Source organism: Lasiodiplodia theobromae (genome assembly GCF_012971845.1).
Source record: "Lasiodiplodia theobromae strain AM2As chromosome Unknown scaffold_16, whole genome shotgun sequence".
Classification (NCBI taxonomy): domain Eukaryota; kingdom Fungi; phylum Ascomycota; class Dothideomycetes; order Botryosphaeriales; family Botryosphaeriaceae; genus Lasiodiplodia; species Lasiodiplodia theobromae.
Genome location: NW_023336366.1, coordinates 915,425 through 939,738, shown reverse-complemented (window position 1 = coordinate 939,738; position 24,314 = coordinate 915,425). Strand labels below are relative to the sequence as shown.

Sequence of the window (24,314 nt, the reverse complement as noted above, 5' to 3'; positions counted from 1 at the left end):
CCAAGGCCTTCTTGGCCCCCGGCTCATTCCCCCAGCATCCGCCCATGGCTGTTCTCCATGCAGCATCTTGGTAGCCTCTTTGAAAGAAGCGTAGCAATCAGAGTATCAGTGTCAGGAAAGAGCGCTTCCAATGAGAAGGTCAAACAATCCCCATGCCATGAACAAAGAGAATTACACCTTGGAACTGCTTTGTGCAACGCGCTCCGGATGCTGAACACCCAGAATCCTGATTTCGCTTTTGGGAAGCTCGCTTCTCAATCCACCGCTCGGGACAGGCGCACTTGTTTCGACTTCGGGGGGCACTTCAACGAGATTTGATGTAGAAGATGTGCAAATGACACTATCAGAGTCTGGCATACGCATTACGCTTGATATAAATACAAAGGAGGTTTGAACCACAATCAGGTCTTTGTCTTTTTCTTTTCCCATCCTCAAACCCACGTTTCGATGCCCTGCCTCTACTTCCTCCCGCTGTCTCGCCTGTTGCTCCCTCTAATTTTCCAAATGCCTCCAGCCAATTTTCTTACGGTCCATCGCCGTGAAGATGGCCTCCGTCTGCCTGTCCTCACGCGCCGGCATCGTGACCTGTTCGCCACCATTGTCGACGTACGTGAACACCCTGCCCCGGAAGTGATTGTTGAAGTCCACCGTGACCTGCTTCCTTGAAGGCCTCTCGGGGTGGTCAGCGACGTATTGGCGCAGCCAGTCGTACTCTTCCTCCGTCCACCTCAGCTTGTTCACGTTGGGCCTCATCGTGCCGCATCCGCAGGACCTGCGCATCCACTGTGCGAGCCACTGGTTTAGACGAGAGATGGTCTTCTTGTCGTTCCAGTCGATGTCCGTGGCAGTCTTCCCACGATTGCCCTCCCAGGTGTGTGTCCGCACTCCACTCCTGACACCGTTCTCCACGACGGTGTAACGCTGGGTCAGGAACTCCGTTTGGTCGTAGCCAACCGTGAAGAAGTGTTGCTTCCCGATCAGCTGGAAGCCGTTCGCGCCGACGACTGGATCGTCTCGGGTGCGGTATTGGTTGGCGGGAGCGGCGGCATTTGCTGCGGCTGCGGAGCTGGCGGGCGGGCCCCCAGTGTGGTTTGTTGCGGTGGACGTGCTCGCTGTGGTGGGCATGATGGGAGTTGTGGATGGGCTAGGCGTGCTGTGGGACGTGGCGCCGGTGGCGTTGGCAGTAGGCTCCCGGGTAGCTGCTCTAGGACGCTTCGCTGGTGGCGACACCGAGGAGTCATCCTCAGCATACGTGATGACAGCCTTGCGCTTCCTTAAAGACCTGGTGCTTCCAGAAGGAACAACACCACCAGCAGACTTGCTACCAGTAGGGTTGTTACCGCTCTTCTGCGGCTTGTGTCCCTCGTCATCAGAGCTGCTGCCCTCTGAAGACGTGCTTGATGCCGAACTTGTAGCCTTCTCGCTGCTCTCTTGCTCAGGCGTCTGGTCCGGGGTGTTGGTGGACACTGAGTGTCCAGGAGAGGCCGAAGTAACAGTACGACTCCGCTTAGTAGCGGGGGCATCACTGGCGGAATCCTCCTCAGGCGCCTTCCTCTTCAACACCTGGATTCTGGGATGGGTAGACTGGAGACCGGTGAGCCTAAGAATGATGCCTGAGGGCCGACTATTGCTCACCGACGAACTGCTGTCGCTGTCGGCCGCGGCCTCGCTGTCTGACGACTCAGCCTGCTGGCTGAGGGTGTGCGGAGTGCTCTCCGATGATGTGCCACTAGGGGATGAGGCGTTGATAGTGCTGTCAGCGCCGGCCGGAGGGTGATTGGCGATGGCGGCGGCGGCGGCGGTGGTGGTGGTGGTGGTGGTGGTGGTGGTGCCAGTAGTGGAGACGGGAGGGTGGTGCATAACAGCAGTAGTATTGGCCGTGGCTGTTGGACGGCTGTTGGTGGTGACGCCTCCGCCGGCAGACGTCTGGACAATTTGACCATCCCCGCGAATGCGAGGGTGCATCTGGGGGACGGGCTGACCAAACAGTGGCAGCGTGGAGTGGGAAGGGATGCCCGGAACAAAGAGCTCCCCATCGTCGGCCTGCGCGACGAAAGAACGCCTCGCCAGCGAGTCACGAAAGCGGATTTCGCGGCTGTTGTCATAGAGGAACCTGTCGAGTGGGTTCTCGCGGAAGTGGATTGCATGCTGGACCATGAACATGTCCAGTTCGTCATGCGTCTCGAAGTACTACAGCGGAACGGTTAGGTTTGACGGCGTCAGAGAACGCATGAGGTGCTTACGTAGAGGGAGTCACTAGCTACACACGCCTTGGCTTCGGCGTAGCGGGCCTCAATTTGTTTCAAGAGCGCCGCCTCTTTCATCTTGGCTTGCGACAAGACACGAGCGGCCCTCTTGCGTTGTGCTGCGAGGCGGGTTAGTACTACAGTACAATTGTGGTGCGTGAGCAAGCTTACCGTTGTTGCGAGCGGGAGCGCGGGCTTGGCCACGATTGCGGAGCTCGTAGTGGGTGGGCATCTTCAAGACGGGTGTGGAGAGGAGTTAGGGTGCTGTGTTTGTTTGGATGGTAGGCCGTGAAGCAGAAGTGTCGCAAGCCGTGGTATTGGTGCAGCGAGCGTGAGGGAGGAAGACGTGGAGATGGCTGAAGAGGGAGGAGGAGGGAAGGCATCCGAAGGAAAAGAGAGGGTACTTAACGAGGCAGGTGCACGTGTCTGCGGCCGCTGAGCGCGGGTGGGCCCGCCTGGTGTTTACCCACGCAGTCCGCAGCCGCCGACGCGCCACCCAAAACACGCCCACCCCGGAAGGGACGCGGCTCAACGTACAGTCACCCTACTCTGGAAACAGGCCTGCAACAGGGAGTCTGCCCCAACAAAATCTGGACGGCTCTCTGGGCTCAAGGGCAAGAGTTCCCTTCAGCCCGTCGTAGGACCAGAATAGTCATGTCAATGATGAGATATAAATGGCCTTGACGGTCTCGTAATAGCTGTGAGACGCTATGAGATATAACAGACCTCTAACTAGCCGCATGAAGTACAGACTCGTCACCCGCGAGAGGGCCTCGCGGAACCGGGCCCCGGCGACAACACACCGCCCTATCTTGGAAAGACAAAAGCGACACATCTTCCCAGCACCATGGGTTGATCATTCATCACGCATACATATATGGAAATTCTTGGAAGCTGGCGCTCCTGACTGCTCGGATCTAGCAAACACTGAAACACTACAAGGCTTTGTCTCTCGACATGTGCGCAGTTCTTGGGGCAAATCGTCCATCATATTGGTTCGTGGTTCTTTGGAATATGGCTACCGAAGCAAACAAAGAAGATTACAGAAGGTCTATAGCCAAGCCCTCGTGATCAGCGTCTACTGATGAACCACAGAGCTGCCAGTAGTCTCGTCTGGTGAAAAGTCTAGATAGGAAAGCAAGGGGGGAAAAAAAACAGGCCTTTGTCGTATGAAGGCTCGCCACACCGCTTCCAGAGCTGAGGAACCGCAGGCTCCAGATGGTCCGAAGCCCCTCCCCATGCCCTGGCGATTCGCCTACATCTCGCCATCAGTGTCTTCCTCCTTAAGGTCGTCGCCATCGTCAGCCGAGCCAGTGACATCTCCAGCGCCCTCAGCCGCACTGACATGACCAGAGTCCTCCGCCGAAGCAGACTCCTCCTTCACAGCGACAGCACCACGCCTACACCACTTGCCCTTCAGCGCCGCGAACGCGCCCGTCCTCTCCGCATGGGACGTCAGCGCCTCATTGGTGCGGCGGAACCTCTTCATAACCTTCTTGACGCCATCCCTGCCCGTGACCTCGACGTCCTTGTCGGCGAACTTCTCGTTGAACTGGTCAAACAAGTCCTTGCGGAAGACCTTGGCGTCGTCCTTGTGCTTGTCGGCCAGCTCGCGCAGGAAGGCCGTCTCCTCGGGCACCCACTCGCGCTCGCGTATGTTGGGGCGGGCGCGGGCCGCGCCCTTGCGCAGCACCTGCTGCATGGCCCAGCGGTTGAGCGTCACCATGTGCGCCTCGTCGGCCCAGTCGATGCCGTCCTTGAGCGCGCCGCGGGGATGGTAGCGCTGCGTGTGGAAGCGCGGCACGCCGTCTTTATCGTCCTGCCAGTAGTGCAGCACCAGCTTGTCCGACTGGTCCTCGCCGTTGGCCACGAAGCGCGGCAGCGGAGCGATGGTGCGGAAGCCGCGTGCGCCTGTGATCAGGCCGCGTGCGTCGCGGAGGACTTCGCTGGTGCTCGTTGGCATGTTGCTGCTGCTGCCGGGCGTGGCGGGGGAGGAAGACGAGGCTTGGGGTCGCGCGGATATGTACTTGCGGCGAGGCGTGTACGGCGATCGATAGGCGCGTGACTTGAGCGTGTAGCGGGAGCGCGAGCTTTGTTCGTCGGAGGAGGAGGCTTCACTGTCAGACGATGAGGAGCTGGAGACGGGAGTCGGAGTGCGGTGCTGAACACGTCCATCGGCGGCTTCGTCATTGAGAGAATCTGGGTCGGGAGTTACGACGCGAGCGCGCTTGAAGACCGGCTTGACGGGCTCAGTGGCATCCTCGGAGGCAGATTCTGAATCAGCAATAATATCCTCACTAGGCTCGGCCGCCGTGGATCTGGACATGCTGTCTGGCGTCTGGACTGGCATCCATTTGAGGCTGGCTCTCCATTTCAGGATGTTGAGGCCGGCCTTCATGCTGTTAATCGCGTGGTCCCTCATGGCAGTAGCATTGTTCATCTGTCTGCGGTTCGTGACGGGAGCTTGGCCTTGGACATCGCTGGACATGGTGATGAACTGACTCTGTTGGGCGGATGAGGGACTCCCATCGCGCATAGCTCGCTCCATGATCAGCTGGCCTGTGAAGAGCTCAGCCTCCGACTTGCGAAGATTCTTTAGAGCTTCCGTCTGCAGAGCTTCCACGTGCTCCAGAGAGGGATCTGCGGGTAGAAAGCCAAGGCGCTGACAGTATGACGCGACCACATTGAGGGCCGCGTGCTCCTCTGCATTGGGCGGTTCGTTCGGCATGGGCACTACATTACCCACAGCGCCGCGAATGTAAGTGTGTTTGTGAAGTCCGACAAACATGAAGCCACAGGAGTTGCTACAAGGGCGAATCTTGCCACTGCTGCCGGGAACAAAGAAGGAAGGCTCGCTATCGAGCGTCTGGACAGCGTGGTGGACCATGAGAGTGGTGATAGTGTCGACTTGCTCGCAGCCGTCGTAGACGACGGGAAGATTACGAATCGAATCCCAGCTGGTGATATCATAACGGCCGCGCTTGAGGTCATCATAGATACAAGCGTATTTCTTCTCAAGCTCCTCCATGATCCCTTGGATTTTGGTGCCTTGGGTGAGGACATCAGAGTCACCTGCTTGACCAGGGAGGAGCTCCTCAGAGAGGACTACAATCTTCGTAAATTACAATGCAAAAAGCGGGAGTTGGTAGTGTCTTACCGCTCTGGAAGGCCGGTGCGATGACTGAGGATGAGCTGGTCCACAAAGTCGACATGGTGACAACGTCAGGAAGGTGTATGGACTGCCAGGGCGCAACGATATCGTGGTCAAGCGGTGACGGCGTACAACGCTAATACCGAAGCCTGGATGCAAGTTTTAGGCTGGGTATGGGCGTTGAGGAAAGAAAAGAAAGCAGCCAGTGTTTGAGGAAGGCACGCAGAACGAAGCTTGGGCCAACAAACTTGCGCGCGCCTGCCAAAACTGCAGGTCAGCGGATGACCCTGCATGAGCGGGCGGTTGAGCTCCCACCATCGCGTATATTCCATTGCCAGCGGATGGTTTCCATTGTCGAATCAGGCTTGCTGTTGGGAACAACGCAATGACCAACAAGGACTCTCTCAAGTCTTTGTGTGGCCCTTTGAAGACGGGCAAGAAAGTGACTTTTAAATCACTCTTGAGTCCGTCCTGCTTTCTGTTGCTAACTCTGCCCTCAGCGCCCAAGGTCACGGCCCACATTATCTTTCACATTTTCGCCGCCTGGTCGGTGAGGTATAATCGTTATACTTTCCCCATTAATAGCTGTACAGCCCGCGCCGCAGCATCATGTCCCAATAGTTACATAGCAATAAGCCTCAGTCATCGTATATACATTTCGAATTAGAGTGAGAGGAATTGAAATGTCAACACTGATTTCGTTTTCATCATACATGTAAGCTCTTTGCACTTTTAATCTCAAAACATTTCTCCATTTCTCTCGTCCTCAGTACTCATGAGCATCAGATTTTTACAATGAACAAAGCCCAGAAACAAAACTTCGGGTATCGCTATCAACTGAAAGAGAAAATGAAAGCCGAACTATGCGGAATCGCCCAAAACCACCAGGTATCACTCAACACTCCATCTCCGCTCGCTCTAGTATTCGGCACTCGAAGAGCGCCCAGACGACCTCGCGTCCATGTCAACCTCCAGCTGCGTCATCATTTGACGGACCTCGTGGAGCTTCCTGGGCTTCAAAGTGACCCAGACCTGTCCATCGGCCGTCTCCAGCCCAATGCGCCTTCCAGGCCACTCTTGGTTGTACAGGTCCGTCAGCTCATCCTCGTCCTCGATACCGTGGTTCATGAGATCCGCGACACCCATCTCTTCGCAAAGGGTCCACACGTTGTGGATTTTACGAGTGTCGGCTGCTCCCATGCGGGCACGCTCTCTCTCGAAGTTGCCGAAGTTGCTGGGGTCGAGGTGAATCTCGTTGCCCTCGTCGTCTTCAACGACCAAGATGTCGTCCCTCATGCGTTCCTTGCCCTTGTTACGCTTCGGCTGTCTCGGCGTCCTCACTTCGACACTGCCTGTCTCAGAGGGTGTGCGACGGTCGCTGAGGATCTGGACAGGACCAGGAGTCAGCGCATCGTCATCAAAGCGAGCGTACGCATCCTCATAGCCGTAGTCCTCTTCGTTGTCGTCGCAATTCCCCTCATCCTCATCCTCGGTCGGGTCGTCCTCGTTGTAAATGCGGGAGTCGCCGTCGGAGTCCTCACCATCTTGGAACTGCTGCCTGTAGCCAAACCAATCCGAGCCTTGGCTGCTGCCAGCATCCGGGGCGATGATGGTGACGCCGGGGGTGGAGGAGGAGGCCGGGGACGCGTCCACGCCAGATCCGGTCTGCTGAGCATGTCCGCAAGGGTTGCTCGGCGTGGGCGTGGTGAAGCGCGACGGCGGCGAGGAGTAATCGGCGTTGTCGTCATAGCTGCTTGTCGCTGGCTGCGTGGTGGCTGAGGAAACGAGGACAGTGCTGCGCTGCGGACGCGCGTTGCTGGCGTTGGTGGTGACCCTGCCCAGGTTGCGACCCATGATCCTCTGGATCGTCTCACTCTGGGTGAGGATCTTTGGCAGCTTGAACCCGACCTCTTCACCTGGCGGCTTCGCAGGCGTCTTGATGGTGAGATCCGACATGTCGTCGGAGAGCTCGGACTCTTCATCGTCATCACTCAAGACGATGATCTCCTGGGAGGGAGCGACAGCTTCTTGCTGGCTGGCCAGCGGCGTAGGCGACTTCGCTTTCCTGACTCGCAGCTTGGTCCTCTTGCTAGCAGGTCCAGACGCAGTGTCTGAGGCTGACGAATCAGAAATTCTCCGAGCACGGCGACGGCTCGAAGCAGGGGCGGGTGTGAGAGGCGACACGGTGGGGCGCTGAGGCAACATGGCCTCCATTTCCTCCAGCGATGGTGTGTACGGAAGCTGTGCGCGGGGTGTTTTCGGGACAAGCGTCTCTTCATCGCTGGTGTTAGTGATAGAGGCCTCGCTCTTAGGCTTGGCAAGGGCCTCTTCGCGGGAAACCGCCGGCGCAACGTTCTCGATGCTCCTCTCGATTCCAACCTGGCCGCTCGCGCTGGGTCCGGAATTGCTGCTCAGCCGGAGTCTCTCCATGTACCGACCAATGAACCGGCTGAAGGGAGTCTTCACAATCCTCATCGAGCTCTCCGCCTCCTTCGGAGGAGTGCTGGGTTCCGGAGCAGGCAGCGAATCCCGGTAGCGGCTCCAGACCATAGACCGGAGCGGTTCCGAAAGCTCGTAGTAGCGAGGAGCTTCCTCCTGGGCTTCGGCTTGCTGGTCCGACTCTGTCTGAGGGCTCTGCTGCGCTGGCGTTGAATCCGTGAGGACCTCTTCGAGCATCCTCTTCTGCGTGCGAGTCATCCTGCCGCCGATCTCCAGCAGCTCTGCCTCCAGCGCTTCCTTCTCTCGCGCGTCTGCCTCGGCCTTCCTCCTGCTGCGCGTCTCCCGGTTCTTCTTGGCCCTCATGGCTTTCTCCTCCTTCGACCCCTTCGGCGGGTTTTCCTCAAGGAACTGCGCCATGACTTCCTCCATGCGCTGGAGGTACGCCTTCGTAAGGACAACGTCAATGTCATCATGTTCATCGTCAATTTCCGCGACGAAACCGCAGTTGCCCAGTGCGAAGTTTTGGCGCACCGTCGCCTCGAAGCTGTTGGTGCGCTGCACCGCGAGTCTCATGCGGGAGAAGAGCGTGTGGATGTCTTCGTACTCGACATCCTGCGCCTTGCGTGCCTTCTTGGCAACATCCCAAGGTGGGTGGCGGTCCAGCGCGGTCTCGATGATGCGCTGCTCGGCATCGGCCTGCTGCTCTTCGGTTGGAGGGTGGATGGCAGAGTTCTGCCGGAGACGATGGACGAGGGCGCCATGGATAGGCGTGTCCCTGATGTTGCTGGTAGGGTAGACAACCGATGGCACGATGATTCCGCGTGCCGGCGGGTAGAAGGCGTCGCTTGGCGTAGGGATGCTGTCGATGCCTACAGCGTCTTGCATCTCATCGTCCTCGGTGTTTGGGGAGTTAGGGCACTCAGCCGGCGAGCTGACCTCGAAGTCCTGGTCATCGTCGCCCTCATATATCGTGAAGCGGCCTGGTGCGGCAAGAGCCGTACCTGCCAGCCGGGCACTCTTCCTCGTGCCCTCGACCTGGGGAGCTGCTGCCGTGGTAGACTGGGCCTGGACAACTGCCGTCATGCTGGTGGATGCTTTGCTGCTCTTCTTTGCCTTCTTGTTGTCCCCCTTCTTTTGATTGCTCTTGGTGGAGGTCTTGCTCACCTTCTTCGTGTTGGTAATGCCCATGGCGACGAGATCGTCGTCCAGCTCGCGGTCCTTAGCCGATCCAGGCTTAGGTGTCTCAAGAGCGTCGAAGACACCGGGGTTACCCGCCTTGTCGAGATCGGCTTGCTTCTTCATGTTCGTGAGAAGCGTCTTGACTGACTTCTCGCTGCCATCGGGCATGGGAGAAGGCAACTCAGGCTCCGTCCTGCGGAGCAGTGAGTTCACAAGACGCTTGTTGTCGCCGTGGACGTCCTTGAGTAGCTCGGCAGCTATGTCCGTCTCTTTCTTGTCTTGGTTTGACATGGCTGAATATCTGTACGGTTGAGTAGCGAAGTTGGTTGTGGTTGGAAATGCGAAGATTCAAGGTTGTAGAGGTGGTGGTTAAAGAGGGGAGAAGCAGGTTTGTGGGGAAAGATAAGTTCGCGCCATGGAAGTGAGTGTTTTTGAGCCGAAGCCATGCGAGATGTGTTAGGATACAATGTGTAGCGTTAAGTGTACAATGGACTTGGTAGATGGAGTGATTGAACAGCTAAAGGACGCGCCATCTCGGTGCCCCACTTTATCCGTGCCATGCTCCAGCTACCACTCACGGAAGATCTTAGTTAGGCAAAATTATCACAATTTGAATAATCATTGACTACTCCATCGTTGGAGAACAAAGTCATAAACAAACTCGTGTAGACATCACATGAGAGTAGGAAATCAGAATTACCAAAATGACTAACTCAGCAGATGTGGGATTGTCAAACCAGTTCGCATTTTTCAGATATTTGATAGCATGTAGTGACAAGATGAAACATCACGAAAACCAAACGCACTGACGCGTTTCTTGAAAATTTATCTTTTCCTTGTTTTTAAATCCAGACTAAGACCTTTCAACGCCACTATCCTTGGATTATTTGAGCTCATCTAGTTCTATGAGAAAGTCAAGTCTCGCTTTTTAACCTATGAACCAAAACAGTGAATTGAAGCCAGTTACCAGAGGTTCACAGCTCCTCCTCGCCATCCGAACCGGCAACATCCTTTTCCTCCGCCTCCGTTTCCTTCTTGGAACGCTTACGACTAAGCGGGACTCCCAGCTCCTTCAAGATCCTCTTTCGATTCAGGACGCTGTCAACACCCGGAGCCTCACGGGGCGGACGAACAGCCTCCTCCTTGTCCTGCTTGCCGTTGTACGTGGCCCTGATCATCTTGCCAGCAAACCTCTCGTTCAACCTCTTGGCCATCTCCTTCGCGACTTCAGGGCGACTGAGCTCGCTGTCCTCCTTACCCGTCTCCTCCCTCCACTCCTTCTTCCACTTCCTCGCCTCCTCCCACAAGACCTCAATCTCCTCATCGCAGTACTTCCGCTTGTACATATCCACCCTAACCCTCGCGCACTCCCACCGACACAACTTCTGCGTAACCCACTTATTCAAATCCCGAATATCCTCACTACTATTAAAATCAATCGGCACGTCGCGCTTCTTCCCACGCCGCACGTACGCCTCGCGCAGCACGACGCCGCCGGGCGGCGCCGTCGTCTCGTTGACGAACCACAGCTCCGTGGGCGGCTGCTCCTGGCCCTCGGCCAGGTGCTTCTCGAGCTTGTAGTGCGGCACCGGGTGCAGCAGGACGGTGTGGGCTTTCGCGCCGACAACCCATTCCGGCGGGTTCTTCGGGTCGCGCATCTCGTCGGCCGTCGGCATCGGCGGGTACCGCCCGGAGCGGCGGAGCGCCATGAGCTCGGCGTGCTTGGCTTGGATGTGGGGCGGGATGGCGAGGTTGGGAGCTTTGGTTCGGGGGCGGGGGATGGGGACGGCCTTCTCGGCAGGGGAAGCAGCAGCGGTCGTGGCGGTGGTGGTGGTGGAAGTGAGGATGACCGGCTCGGTGTGCTGCTGCTGCGGTTCAGGCTCTGAAGGGGACGGAGACTGGGTCGGACCGCTTCTGGTCAGCTCGGTGGTGACGGCGGCTTCGGGAGAGGTGGTGGACTCGTCGGACCGCATCTTCTCAAGGAGCGCAGCCGTGCTCTCCTTGACACCCTTGTTCTTCCGACCGAGGACTAGAAGGGATGGCAGACTGCTTCCCGTGCTCTTCTGCTTGGGAACGCTCTTCGATTTGGGAACGTTCTTTGATCTTGGGGCATCCTTTGATTTGGGGGCGTCTTTTGTTTTAGGAGCGCCTTGTGGTTTGGGAGTATCGTTTGACTTGGGAGCGCTCTTCACTTGCTTGAGGACACTCTTCGCCTTGGGAGAAGCCGTATGCTGGGGGGCAAGCATTTGTTCGGGATTAGCGTGCGCTTGGGAGAAGCGTGCACGCTTGGGACTGGCGGGCGCGGTGGGAACCTCCGCCGCCTTGTCTGCCTTACGCTTGCGCAAAGACCTGGCTCGTCCCTGGGTAGAGACCTCTTCGGGTGTGCCCAAGTTGTTGACACTAACATGCTTGGATGAAGTGTCGTGCTGGAGAGCTGGAGCCGACGGGCTCGTAGGAGTGCTACGGCGCTTCTTCGTCTGGGGTTGCTCGCCAGTGTCACTGGTGTCAGCCGCCTGACGCTTCTTTAAGGATTGTCCAAAGAAGGTGGGGATGCTGTCAAGGTTCCTATTGGTTGTTGAAGCTCCATCTTCAGGAACGGTCCTGGAGGCAACGGCCTTGCGGATGTCTGCGAAGGAGGCATCTGTGTTAGCCAACGACAGAAGAGCGTGAGCAGCTTCTTCATCCGTCATGGGAGCCCCTTCACGCTGCCAGTCAGAGCTTCCGCTATCAGTATCGTTGACGTTGATGTTAGGTGTGGCGGCAGCATCGCCGGACTTGCTCATGGATACTAAGATATGCGCGGCTTCAATATCCTCCGGCGTCATGGTATCTAGAGAATGCTTTGTTGACGGGTTGCCATTGGAGGCTGTTGCAGATGACAGCTTGGGCGATTGGGTGCCAGGCCTTTGGGCCTTGGAGGTGCGCTTCCCATTTTGGTTGGACAGCGGGCCGGGCTCTGCGCGGACGTTGCTGGTTGGGAATGTCATCGCAAGTGGGTCTTTCATGCCGGTTGGTCGTGCCATGGCATCTATGGTCACGATCGTCAGAACTACAGTATGACCCCGGACTTTATTGATTGACTTACCGCCTGATACGTGGCGATCGCGGAGAGTGGGAGAGCTATCGGTGGAGGGCATGTTGGATATTCGGATGTGTCCTGAATGTAGCTGGAATGAATGCTGTTAGCTGGGTGGACTTCGTTCTGTCTGGTGGAATATGGTATCTTACAGTGCTTTACTGCTAAGCAGGAGTAAGGCGCGAAGCAGGCTTTGCAGCTAGCAGTTTGTAAAGCGTGAAATTACGTTCGGGAAGAACTTGTAGTTCTGCGCCCGCCGCAGGAGAGTGCGGCAAGAGTTGTCGTGTGTCGGCGGTGTACAGTAGTCGAAGCGGGGTGCGCAGGGAGTTGGTGGAAGATGCCAAGGACAGGAGCGGGTTACGACCATAAATGTGCGGCGGGTCGCCGTGTTGGCCGGGAGCGCGCACCCTCTACTTGCGGCCCGGTGAATGATCCGACTGTGAATGTGCAATGGCGAAGGCAGAGAAACCCAGCTGGGCAGGTCGGGCATGGCACTCCCAGAGGGTGCCTGACGCCAGCCAATGACGGCTAACCTGGAACTTTCAAGAACCCCCCACATATTCCACCGCAGGTAATATACATGCGTAAACAAGCTATAGATGTCACTCTAAGATTCTAGAGTTTGTAAGGAGCAGAGCTCTGTGCGAGAGTAAAAACTTCTTGACTCTTTCCACTTGCTAAAAGCATTGAAATACGCCGGGGTTAGTATATATACAATCAATGCCATGATTCAAAGATAATAAGGCAGAAATTTCTAATTCAGTGAAATTTATCATCTCTTTCGCAGTGCCCAGGTCATCTTGCAGTCATTTATATACTTGACTATTACTATTTTTTAGTACTAACGCTTGTAAAAGGCGCGTTCGCTGGGAAATATTCTCTATTAAATGATTGGTCCTGAAATATCCAGCAAGTCACTTGGCTTGTAATAGAATATAAAACTTTTCCATCAGCCGATAATGTTGAAGTACTGGCATGATACACGTGGGGAGTATACTGGTTTGTGGAGCCTTGGGCGAAGGGGTTTAGTGCATATGACGCACGCTTGTTTACTGGCGCAAAATTCATTTGACAATAAAGTAGCAAGAAGAAGTCTATGGCATATAAATCAGACTGTCTTGATTTACATGTGCCTTTTTCTGGATAGACATTTATTATGCAGCTATCGCAATGCCGAAGTGTTTATGCACGGAATTTCTTTAGAACTGAACTCTCATTGGTCTAAGCTTGCAACAATCCTGGAGAATTACTCTCCGCCTAATCCTGACCTTTTAATCGTCTCTAAGAAAAGCAGTCGTGGTGGTATATCTATATCTCGTTGAACAAGCCCTTTTTCGAATCGCCCAAGACGAAATCACAAAATGCCGAAAAGCCCAAGCCTCCCAATTAGACATTACCCAAGCCGAAAAAAAAAATCTCAAGCACGTATCATCCTTACCAAAAAACCACATCAATGCAGCACCAGGCCTACTTCTGCTGGCCATCGCCCTGGTCGCCTCCGTAATTCTTCTTCACCACCAGCGGCAGCGGCATGGTGACGATCCTGGACCTCCTCTTCGACTTCCTCGGCGTAGGCGGCTTGCCGAACTCGAGGCCCTGGGCGCCGTCCGAGACCCTGCGCTGGCCGCGGCCCTCGTACAGGATCTCCTGCTCCTTCATGACTTGCTTCTTGTGGTGGTGCATATTCATCTCCGGCTCGCCCATGAGCTTCGACGGCACCACGAAGCGGCCGGTCATCGGCTCGAACATGTGGTATATCGGAGACCTCCTGTTTTTGGCGCTTGCGAAAGGGCTGGATGATGACGAGGACAGAAGCTCCTGCAGCGAGGCGGGGTCCTGGACTTCGTGCACGAACTTGTAGGTGCGAAGGATGGGAGGCGTCGTGTTCGCGGCGATGGCGTCCAGCTCCTCGCGGAAAAGGTCGGACTGGTTGATGCGCTGCAGCGGTGGCGTCGGGGGCGGTCTGGGAGACGACGACGCGGTGGTGGTGGTGGTGGTGGTGGTGGTTTGCGGGATTTCTTCTTCGAAAGCTGAGAAGCGCCTCGTGGAGATGGTGCCCAAGATTGCGGGGCGAGGATCGCGATGCTTGGTCTTGTGGCCGTTCCGGTGAGCGATGGCTTGGTTGTCCTGTCCGACGTCCTCACCGCCAGTATCGTTGTTGTTGCTTCCGGGAGTATAGTAGTTCGTGTTGGACGGCGAAGTCGTCGAGTTCTCGAAACTGCTTTCCTGCCTCGTCGCGGCGTTGAGCAAAACCAAGCTACGGTGCCGATCAGCAGCCTTATGTGCCTGCCCATCCTCCTCCCCACCGTCATCTGACGCGTTCGAGACCGTCTCAGCATCTGACGTCGCATCAAAGGGGTTCGCCGCCGCGGATTGGCTCGTGGCGCCTTCTAGCGCATGATCCGGCGCTGTAGTCGCAAACGCGGTCTCAGCCTTAATATCAGCGCCGCGCTTAGCCCGCTTGGGCGCTGGTGTGCGGAGCGCTGCGTCAATACCAACGACATCCTGGTCCGCCGCCGGGCCAGGTCCTCCTCCAGTCTCGACGTCGGCGGTGCTGCGGGCGCGCTTGAACGCTGAACTACTACCAATAGCGCCGCTACCGTCAGCCTCATCCTTTTCCTCCACCTTCTCTTTCTCCTGCTTCTGCTGCGCTGCCAGCCTCGCTGCCATCTTCGCCGCGCGCAGCTCCTTCCTCCTCATCCGCCACGGCGACTCTTCAGGCGGGCTCGGCGCCTCGCTGCGCTCGGAGCGGCGGCGAAGAGCGCGTTCGTTGCGCTCGCGGTTGCCCTTCTCCTTCTTGCTGTCTTGGCTGTTGCGTCCCGCGAGACCCGCCTCGGCGCTGTTCGACGGATCGGGAGTGGAGTGAGACGGCGGGCGGCTGGGGTCGGCGACCACGCGCAGCGTCGAGAAGCGGTGGCCGCGGGCGGGCGTGGCGTCGTAGGGCAGGGGGAGGTTGACGCGGACGGTTGGCGAGTTGGCGTATGGGCTCTGAGACTGCTGATGCTGCTGCGGCGTCTCCTCCTGATGTTGCGGCGGAGCGGATGAGTCTGAGGAAGAGGACGGCGTGCGAGCGCGTCGCTTGGGTGCGCGGGCCATAGTTCAGGCAGAGCGGGCGCGCGCAGAGTCTCTGGTGTTGTTGCTGTTGTGCTGCGCCTGAAGGGGATGGGACGCGTTGTTGTTGGGCCTGTGGGCTGCGCTGATGGAACGGGTAGGAGAGAGATCTTCTCGCGGGCAGCCTGGGAGCGCAGTGCAATATGCGCGGGAAAATCTGCAGAGGCCTCAACGCGTAGACGCGTCTCCTTCTGCGTGACTACCAGTCGGCTTGCAGGGCTCTAGGCAGAGCCGCAGCTCAGAGCAAGCCAGCCTGCTTGGAAGCTGGCTGGAGCACTCCTCCATCGAAGACGTTGGAAAGCACTGAAAAGACGAGAAACCACGTAGAACAGCTCAGCGGCGATGATCACTGAAGGCCCCTCTCAAGCACGACCCCATCTGCTCATCACTTCCACAGAAGTCTGTCAATAATAGCATCACTGGTTTCACAATGAGCACTACGTATTCAGAGCAGTGATTTCAGCAATTGAGTCTACCTCGCTGTCCTTTTGGAAAGCAGGCGTAAGAAAGTCATAGAAGCCATGGCGTGTCTAACAGACCCATGGTCAGACTGTAGCTCACCTTGACCGACATCTCCGACTTTGATTCTATGGAAAGCAGAACCATCTATGGACATCCAGTCCGTCTACCCAATCCTTTCCCGACCCGATATACTGACGAATGAAATAAATTGGAAATAAGAAAGAAAGATCAGAGTCGTCCGCTACTGCAAGCTGTTGAATGGCGAAGCCTGCAAGAGCTGTGCTAACAGTGACTGAATCCTTCAAGACGGCAAGGTCTGCAAGAAAAAATCAGACACGACACTGCGAAGTGTCGAAAACCGATCTGTGGAAGCTGCCACTGACGATGAGGCCGCCAGTTCCGTACCCAAAAGCTATGGCCATCGACGACATGGCTGATCAAGTTGTGAATAAAGAAACGCTGAGCGACGTGGTGTGTATAGTAACCAGAAATATGCGTTGACCTGTCCGGTCGTCTCAGCGTTGAGAAGCGAAGTTGAGTGAATAGTCGAAGAAGAATGAAGTAGAAGGAAATTTTGAGTACAATCCAATTGAGAGCGGCTGGCCGTTCATAGAGTCAGCTGCAGTAGGTTGCCAGAGCAAACCAGTAAAGACGATCTGCTGGAGTGGCAGAGAAAAGCAAGCTGAAGGAAAACTGGTACCGATGAGACAAGAAGCGGCTACCGATTGTCCGGAGTTCGTTGGAATAAAACAAAGAAAAAATTTGCAAAGGCCTGGAAGGTTCGGGACACTTTGTCATCGGGATTGCTATCGGCGGCGCGGCGCTGGCTTGAAGCGAAGTCCTCAAAGGAGCCAGCTCGACATCTTGGCGTAGTTCTGGTCCTCCTCATCCTTGTAAGGCAGGCTGCGCTGATCCAGCTGCTGAGGAAGCGGCGTCTTCGGCTCATCATCAGCCTCGCTCTCATCCTCCTCCTTCACATCGTTGTCGAAGACCTCACTGGACTCGTCAATGTCCGAGTCGGGAACCTCTTCCATAAGAATATCCTCATCGGATTCACCAAGCAGGATGTCCGCATCGGTTTCACCAAACTTGGAGTAGAGGCCCTCCGCCTCCCACTGGGTGCGCAGCTCGTCAGCACGGCGGCGCAGTTTGTGGTTGTCGATGGCACAGGAGACAGCGTGCTCGCTGCGCTCGCTACCAAAGCGCTTGGTGACATCGCGGGCCAGCTCGGCGCGGTAGGTGGTAGGGTCGCGGGCGAGGCGCTCGACGAGGTAGTCGAGGGCGTCCTTGGTCCACTTCTTGCGGGCCTCGCGCGAGGTGACGCCCAGCTTGCGCTGGCGGAACTGGGCGCGCCAGCGGTTGAGGTGCGAGATAGCTATCGGGTCGTTCCAGTCGGCGGGCGGCGCGTGGATGTTCATGCGGCGGCGGATGGTTCCGTCGGCGCGGACCTCGTTCTCGATCAGGCAGAGGAAGCGCGCCTGGTCCTGGATGCGCGTCGTGAGGCACTGCGCGCTCGGGGCGCGGTGGCAGATGCGGCCCCGCACGAAGGGCACGTTGTAGCTGACGAGGCCGGTGACGGGGAAGTGGGCGCATTGGGGGACGCTGCGTTCGGCGGAGAGGTTGGCGCCGCGCTTGCCGTTCAGGTAGTCCTCCTTAGACACGGTGATGGGCTGGCAGATGGGCTTGCCGTTCACTTCGAAAGTGTGGAACGGGGTGGACAACATGGTGACGTTCTCCGCAACGTAAGCACCTGGAGGTGAGGTGTGTCAGTTGTCGGGAGACTTATTTGTTGAGTGGAGAGGAGAGTTACCGAGCTTCTCATCGAAGGTGAACTTGGGACCATTGTAGTGGTACTTCTTTGCACTACGCAGAGGCACGCGCTTGCCGCCGACGAGCTCGCCGCAGATACACTTGGTGCGCGGACCCATGGGACCTGGGTAGACCGTCTCCTCACAAGGCTTGGAGATGGGACGAGCGGGGCAGTCCAGCTTCTTGTCCCAGTAGACATTTCCCTTGATGGGCAGGTCATGCTTGCCGACATCCATCTCTTCACTCGCCTCGCTCTCGACATCATCGTCTTTGCCATCACTGGTGACGCTCTCAGGGACGGGGCTCTCACGGTTCGTGTTGCAGTACTCAGCATCAGGAGGTGAGCTGAGATTGGAAGACGAGGTGGTCGTGATGTAGTCAGTCTGGAATACAGCGTGACTCTGAGAGTAGCCAGGTCCGGTGAGCGAGCTGTTCAAAGAGGTCATGCGCTGCGGGAAGTAAGGCGATGAAGTAGGAGGAGTGAGCATATCGCGGCGCGCACGCCTGGCATGCTCTTGAGCCGCAGTAGAAGGCGTCTGAGCCGGCGAATGGCTTTTGTGACGGGTCATGTTTGCTGACGCCTCACGGGGAATGCGACGATGGGTGACTTTGCTTGGTTGACGCGGATACTTGCGCGTGCGGCGCCTATGTGCAAGGAAAGGAGCTGTTAGTCAAAGCCGGCCAGCGGGATGAAAGAAGCTCATACGCTGGATATCCGTTCTGGAAGAAGCCGGGGAGAAAACGCGCGGGTGGAGCGGTTGCAATCGTAGTCGGCGAACACAAAGTTTGTCAGGTGTAGAAGAGAGGAGAAAGGCCGGCATGAGGCTGCGAGAGTTTTGTTGGTGCGCCGTCCTGAGAAGCCGCTTAAGGAGGCCAAGCGTCTTATGATTGGTCCGTGTCAGCGAGCGTGTGAAAGCTGAGCGCGGGTGTGGCTCGCCGATGGGTGGTAGCTGGTGCTGCTTCGCCGCGGTGCTGAGAGCGACAAGAGCGCTCGCTCGCGGTCGCACCACGCATCATCGCCGTCAACTTTTAAAGCCTGCGCGCCAGACCAGCACACTCGTAGGCCATTGCCAACTCATGAGTCTGAAGGGGCGGAAAGCGTGGCCTACGCCGTGGAATTGGCGCGACAGTCTCGCGGCGGCGCGCTCAGCGATGACATCACTTTGCTGTGAGCGCCGCCACGCCAATCGCCCGCACGCACTGAGAGGGCCGTGCTGTTTGGGGCTCCCCTTGGTAGGCCACAAAGCCTGACCGAGCACCCAAGAGTCGGGTGTGAGGTTCTCTCAGCGACTCGCCTGGTGAGATCAGGCGCTGCTTTCCTCGTTTTCCTTCGTGCATGATCAGAGGTAGGGCGCGGAAGATCGCTTGTGGCCGCCTTTATGTATACTAAGAACAAAAGACATCTATGATCGACGTCAGAGATGAGCGGCGGAGTCTGGACGTTCACGACAGAAATCCTTCGATGCAGCGCTCGTAGCAAACAGCGACCGGACGCCTACGGCACTTTGGAAAACAAACTGAAAATTTAACAAAGATGTGTGGCGTCTATGCTTCACATAATGGACGCAAAGGCAAATACAAGAGAATGCTCACACAACTCACGCTGTTAATTCTCGCCGTCTTCTGCCAGTTCATTGAGATTTCTGCTCGAAGGTATATCAAATCTGCCAGAGTAGACGGGCACGGTCAAGACTTCTGCGCAGCCTACTCCCCCCAATGTCCGTTTCTCGTTCTTTTCTCAACCCTTTAGTCTAAAACTATGAAGTATGACCACGGAGGCCTTTCCCCTGTCATGAACCACAGCAGAGGGATGAGCAAGTAGTCTCCGCATAGTGCTTATTCGCAGCGCGACCCTTACTGTCCAGCATCAGTAGCGCTGTCCGCAACTTCAATCTCCTCATCATCGTCATTATCCTCCAGATCCGCCTCGCCATTGTCTGCCTCTTCGACAGCCTGCTCCTTCTCCCCTTCCTCGCCATACACAATCTCCCTCGCCCGCCTGGCCAGACCGTACCGCGCCAGCGTCATCGCCAGCGCGTGGCGCGTCCTCTTCTTCTCCGGCCAGCGCTCCTCGAGCACCTCCAACAGCTTCGCGATCTTGTACTTGCCCGTCTCGCGCAGCTGCAGCACCATGCTCTCCTTCACCGCCTCGAGCTCCTCGATCGACCACGGATACTTCTTGATGCCAGTGCCGGTGCTGTGGGCCTCGATAACTCTAGAAGGTTTCTCCTGTCCCTGCTGTTGGTGGTGGTGTTCTTGCTGCGGCTGCTTCGCCGCCATCTCGGCGGCGCGGCGGCGCTCGCGGAAATTGGTGATCCAGCGGTTGAGCTTGGCGATCGAGGCCGGGCAGTCCCACTGGCGCGGCGGCGCGTGGATGTTCATCTTGCGGCAGGCTGGGTTCTTGTAGTCTTCTTCAATTAGGCGCAGCATGTAGGCTTGGTCGACGTACTGGACGTAAGAGGAATCGGCTGCGGCGGCGGAGGCCGCGACAGTCTCGTCGGCTGCGCTGCGGTTTTGCTCGGGGCCTGTGTTGGAGGGCATGGTGTCAGCGTCGAGAGCGGTGTGCGGAGGTGACGAGGGGCTGAAAGGCTCGCCGTCGACATTGTCATCGTCGCTGCTGTCAGAGTCAGAGGGTGAGGAGGAGGCCGCCTCATCGACCGTGTTCTTGTAGTACAGGCGCTGCTTGATGTAGCGTGAGCCGGCGATGAAGTTCCAGTCTTCGTCGAGAATGCCGGTGACGGGGAAGTGTAGGTCGCACTGCGGGACCGTGACCTCGGAGCTCAGCATGGTAGGGCTGACGTCATTATTAGCGGTTGCAGTCGAGCCTCCAGCGTCACGGTGGCTGTCGTGGATGGCGGCGTGCTTGCGCTTCTTCGCCTTCTCGGCGTTCACGCGGGTGGTATCTTGGTCGAAAGGCTGGATTGTACGCCGTGAATTTTTGGCGGCTGGATCCATCCAGTAGCCTGCGTAGGGAGTCGAGCGTCAGTGAGATAGGTTTGGTCAACTGGATGTGGTGAGACTTACCATTCTCATGATTGAAGTAGGGGAGATCATCGTAGAGCCTTGCCAGTTGGATGGACGAGCAGTTGCACTTCTGGTGGTTGGGCGCACAGTCCTCGATCTCGGCCTTGGTCGAGGCCGCTGCGATAAGCCACTCATCGCTATCGACGGGAACGGGCTTGTCGAACTCATCACGCAATCCAGAATTGAGAGTGGTCCAGCCAGGAGCGTCAGGGTTGTCAGGAACCTTTTGTTGGTACCAGACTTCCTCGCGACCGTCCGGGTGGACGTAGCCGCGACCGCCTTCCAGAAGGCGCCCGTAGTTAGGCGGCTCGTCTTCATCGGCATTGTCCTCCCAGTCGCTGTTCTCGTCTTCAATGATCGGCACTCCTCCATCGGATTCCTCTTCAAGGGAGAGAGTCTCTTCTTCCGAGCTGTCCTCATCCTCATCCGAGCTGTCCGTGTCCGAATCCTCGCTGCCGAGAGCGATCGAGTCCTCCACGTCACTGCTGTTGTGCGCCGCCGGCAGGGCGGCTTCATCGGAGGGACCAGTGGCTGACATTATGGTGCGCCGTCGTCGCGTAAATGTCCGCCGCGTGCGGGAAAGCGAGCGGGCGCGGCGCGGGTGTGGGCGTTATCGTTGTTGTGTTGTGGTCGAGACTGCCGGGTTGGAAGATATTTGCAATTGAGTTTTGGGTATGAGCGCGCTTTTGCCCTGGCGCAAAATAATGGACGGCGAGTCCTCGGGCTTGCCCAATTTCTTTGCTACAGCTTTGTGCCATTTGCTGGCAATGCTCAGCGAATGGGATGAGTTCTGAGAGTGACCCACCTCATACTACCGCCTTGTGAGACATCAAAACTCTTCTTTGAGGCTTGACCCGTGACATTTCTCTACACTCCAGGAGCTGCAAAACATTCTGGACGAACAGACATAAGGAACGACTATGCCGTTTCTGTGGATGGAGTCTGGTGAGATGATGACTGGGCTGCAATCCGCAAGCTAGCACTCACAACAAGCACGTTCATTAAAGGTTATTCCCAAGTACGCTTTCTGATATGGGCGAGAGGCTCATAGTCACAAAAACTGGTGTCTATTCTTCTACGATTGCCAGCTAGCCAGCTACACGCTCGTCATGGGAAAGGAGAGCAACCAGCAGTAGCAAAATTTTGCACGTAACAAGCCCACCTCTTCTGTGCCAGCCGTGCGCTCTACGTCTGCTTTTCTTAGCAATCTACAACAACTTCATGTGTTGTTTCGATGACGACGAGCAGGTAGGGGCCGATTCGAAGCGCCACCAGCATCTTCACAAGTAGAGATCTGCAGGTAGCCGCACAGTACGGTCGCTGTGAAACACTGGAAATTCAGCACACACCTTGAATCATTTGGCAGCTGAACAAATATCTCGTACATCTTCGCCACACGTCAGGCCCTTAGACAACGCTGCACCACTCCTGCATCTCAATTACCTTACTCTTAGATAAGCAGTCGGCCATTGCTTGGACAGAACACATACATATGCTCATGGGCAGGTGCTCTTCTTCTGCCCAGACCTTAGCCACGCCAAGAACACTTCGATCCACCGCGCGATCCACAACCAATGAGTTGACGTTTCTCCAGGAATGCGGGGAGTGTCGATCGCGTGGCGAGAGTGGGCCCAGCCAGCCGGCTGACAGGGATTGGTGCTCGCTTCAGCGGACGCGATGCCAGAGAGAGCAGGAAAAGACGGCTGTTCTCCGGAAAATTCCCAGACGTCAGCCAGTGCCTGAACAGGGTCGCAGGTCTGTTGCACGACATTGCAGTTGTGATCCAGTGCCAAAACAAGGCAATTTCAGCTCTGGTCATTTCCCTGGTCGTTCAGTGCATATACCCTGCCCCTACTGTGTAAACGCGGCTCGATGCGATGCTTGCGCGAGGTCATTCGCTGGACAGCTGTTGCTCGAGAGCTTTCATGTCGCAGCTGACCGACCGCTGTCCAATGGTGGGGAGACTGCATTCATCATTGTCGTTGCAAAGCCAAGCCGTCAGCTATGGCTATTGTGCCTCTCCTCTGCTTACTAACAGCGGCTGCGTTTCGCGTACACTCTTCGAAGACCGTCTGCACCTCATATTCTGTTGAATCAAGACAAGTCGATGATCTCTACAGTTCAGTTTCTACTAAAGAACATTTTCCTACTGACGAAGTTTCTTGTCGGAGCGTAGTCTCGATAGACGCTGAAACAGACTAGAATTTATCTTCGTAGACCTGGCTAGACGAATATAAGCAATATGCACAGCGCTGATTAGTCATTACATGTCAGAATTAATACTTAGCTGTGTGCACGAAGTCAAATATGATATATTAAGGAAACAAAGGAACTGGAGGGACCATTCTGTGTAGTACACAGGGAATTGATTGCTATAACTACCCAGAAAATCAATACCAATTTCTCCACAGCCCGCTAACACCTTGTGGGGCTACGTGCCTTCTGGATGAGCCCATTACTCCTGGGTGGGGTAGCCGAGGCGGGCGATCCAGTAGCCCCAGACGCGGTTGAGAACGGCCATGGTGCCCGCGTCGGTCCAATTGTCCTCCTCCATGGTCTCGGCCCACGAATCGTACGGGAAGGGCCGCGCGCTGTTGGCCCAGCGGCACCAGAACTGCGTACGCGCCAGGCGCTGGTGCTGGTCGAAGCAGCTGAAGCTGCTGTCGCCGTCGCGGTCGTAGTTGTAGCTTGCGTTGGGGTCGCCCATGCGGAAGTAGCGGCTCCGGCGACGAAAGGGGTGGTGTAGAAGGGCGTGGGGACGCTGTAGCGGGCGTTGGGGGCCGCGAGGCTGGTGATGTGCTCGTATGTGGCCTGCATGCGCGCGTCGTCGAGCATGACGAGGAAGCATGCGACGGTGGGCATGGTGGGCGGGGTGGTGGCGTTGACTATCATGTAGGGGGGTTCGCCGGCCGGGGCTCGAAGGACGGCGCAGAGGAGCATGTCGATGGCCGTGGCCGTGGCTTGAAAGGTGTCCGAGCTGGTGCAGATGAGGCACGCCGTGATCTGCCTGTTGATCATAGGGCCGTAGCGATATGCGGAGGCCATGGCGCCGTAGAGCTCGCGGGCATATTGTTGGTCATGTCCGCTCAGATGGTAGTTGGCCAGCACGAAAGCCCTGGTCATCATTCTCATGACTTTGTTGTCGATCTCGCCTTGCGTAAGCCTGGAGGCCATGGTTGTGGCTACGCTCGGACTGCTTGTGGTGCCTGGTTTGATGGAGGGGTGTTTCTGATTGGTTTGGCGCAGCCTTATCCTGGGAAATGCTGGTTTGCGACGACAGTGTAGAAGAGGAGTTAGTTTAGAGAGGTACATGGATATATACGTCAGAGTGGCTGTGGCTGTGCTACGGGCCGTATTGTCATTCATCATTTCTATAATTTTTTCACCCGGCCGCCACAATCTTTAGATCTTATATACATCAGGTAGGCAACCTTGGTTGAAGACAAACTGTATATACTAGAGCATCACGCATTGATTCCACTCGTGGTAGACTAGCAAATACTAGTATTAGAGTCGTGATCACCAGGAAGGGACCCCACAGCAAATCAACTTAATATTTAATATTAAGCTGTTTGTGCATGGCCGAAAATCTTGAATGCCGCAACTAGATAGTCTTCCAAACAGCTGGAAGTAAACTGCATATTGTAATTGCTCATTCCTCATATGAGGGGCCAGACACAGAGTCTCGACAGGCATTGATTTCAACCCATCCTAAAATGATGCCGCTGATCGTTGGATCTTGAAAGTTGGCGCCAGGCCCTGCCGAAGTTTTCCAAAACCGAAAGCCACTGCTACTATCCCTTGGGGCGTCCGCGCC

At 56.5% G+C, this 24,314-nt stretch overlaps 8 protein-coding genes across 8 annotated transcripts; all 8 read right to left on the bottom strand.

Moving 5' to 3' along the window:
- Positions 1-492: 492 nt before the first annotated feature.
- Positions 493-2,478, bottom strand: LTHEOB_5934 (uncharacterized protein; the record flags this gene model as incomplete). Its single annotated transcript, XM_035515134.1, has 3 exons — positions 493-2,190; positions 2,244-2,365; positions 2,418-2,478. The coding sequence occupies 3 exons, from the start codon at positions 2,476-2,478 to the stop codon at positions 493-495; spliced, it is 1,881 nt and encodes a 626-aa protein (XP_035373626.1).
- Positions 2,479-3,501: 1,023 nt separating this feature from the next.
- Positions 3,502-5,458, bottom strand: LTHEOB_5933 (uncharacterized protein; the record flags this gene model as incomplete). The annotated part of the gene is made up of 2 exons (XM_035515133.1): positions 3,502-5,351; positions 5,404-5,458. The coding sequence occupies 2 exons, from the start codon at positions 5,456-5,458 to the stop codon at positions 3,502-3,504; spliced, it is 1,905 nt and encodes a 634-aa protein (XP_035373625.1).
- Positions 5,459-6,315: 857 nt separating this feature from the next.
- Positions 6,316-9,306, bottom strand: LTHEOB_5932 (uncharacterized protein; the record flags this gene model as incomplete). The annotated part of the gene is made up of 1 exon (XM_035515132.1): positions 6,316-9,306. The coding sequence occupies one exon, from the start codon at positions 9,304-9,306 to the stop codon at positions 6,316-6,318; it is 2,991 nt and encodes a 996-aa protein (XP_035373624.1).
- A 683-nt stretch (positions 9,307-9,989) lies between these two features.
- On the bottom strand, positions 9,990-12,152 carry LTHEOB_5931 (uncharacterized protein; the record flags this gene model as incomplete). The annotated part of the gene is made up of 2 exons (XM_035515131.1): positions 9,990-12,043; positions 12,101-12,152. The coding sequence occupies 2 exons, from the start codon at positions 12,150-12,152 to the stop codon at positions 9,990-9,992; spliced, it is 2,106 nt and encodes a 701-aa protein (XP_035373623.1).
- Positions 12,153-13,558: 1,406 nt separating this feature from the next.
- LTHEOB_5930 (uncharacterized protein) lies at positions 13,559-15,187 on the bottom strand (the record flags this gene model as incomplete). The annotated part of the gene is made up of 1 exon (XM_035515130.1): positions 13,559-15,187. The coding sequence occupies one exon, from the start codon at positions 15,185-15,187 to the stop codon at positions 13,559-13,561; it is 1,629 nt and encodes a 542-aa protein (XP_035373622.1).
- A 1,319-nt stretch (positions 15,188-16,506) lies between these two features.
- LTHEOB_5929 (uncharacterized protein) lies at positions 16,507-18,042 on the bottom strand (the record flags this gene model as incomplete). The annotated part of the gene is made up of 2 exons (XM_035515128.1): positions 16,507-17,414; positions 17,475-18,042. 2 exons carry the CDS (start codon positions 18,040-18,042, stop codon positions 16,507-16,509), a joined length of 1,476 nt encoding a protein of 491 aa, XP_035373621.1.
- A 1,285-nt stretch (positions 18,043-19,327) lies between these two features.
- On the bottom strand, positions 19,328-21,035 carry LTHEOB_5928 (Sodium potassium calcium exchanger 1; the record flags this gene model as incomplete). The annotated part of the gene is made up of 2 exons (XM_035515127.1): positions 19,328-20,436; positions 20,498-21,035. The coding sequence occupies 2 exons, from the start codon at positions 21,033-21,035 to the stop codon at positions 19,328-19,330; spliced, it is 1,647 nt and encodes a 548-aa protein (XP_035373620.1).
- Positions 21,036-22,952: 1,917 nt separating this feature from the next.
- Positions 22,953-23,671, bottom strand: LTHEOB_5927 (uncharacterized protein; the record flags this gene model as incomplete). Its single annotated transcript, XM_035515126.1, has 2 exons — positions 22,953-23,054; positions 23,120-23,671. The coding sequence occupies 2 exons, from the start codon at positions 23,669-23,671 to the stop codon at positions 22,953-22,955; spliced, it is 654 nt and encodes a 217-aa protein (XP_035373619.1).
- Positions 23,672-24,314: the final 643 nt, after the last annotated feature.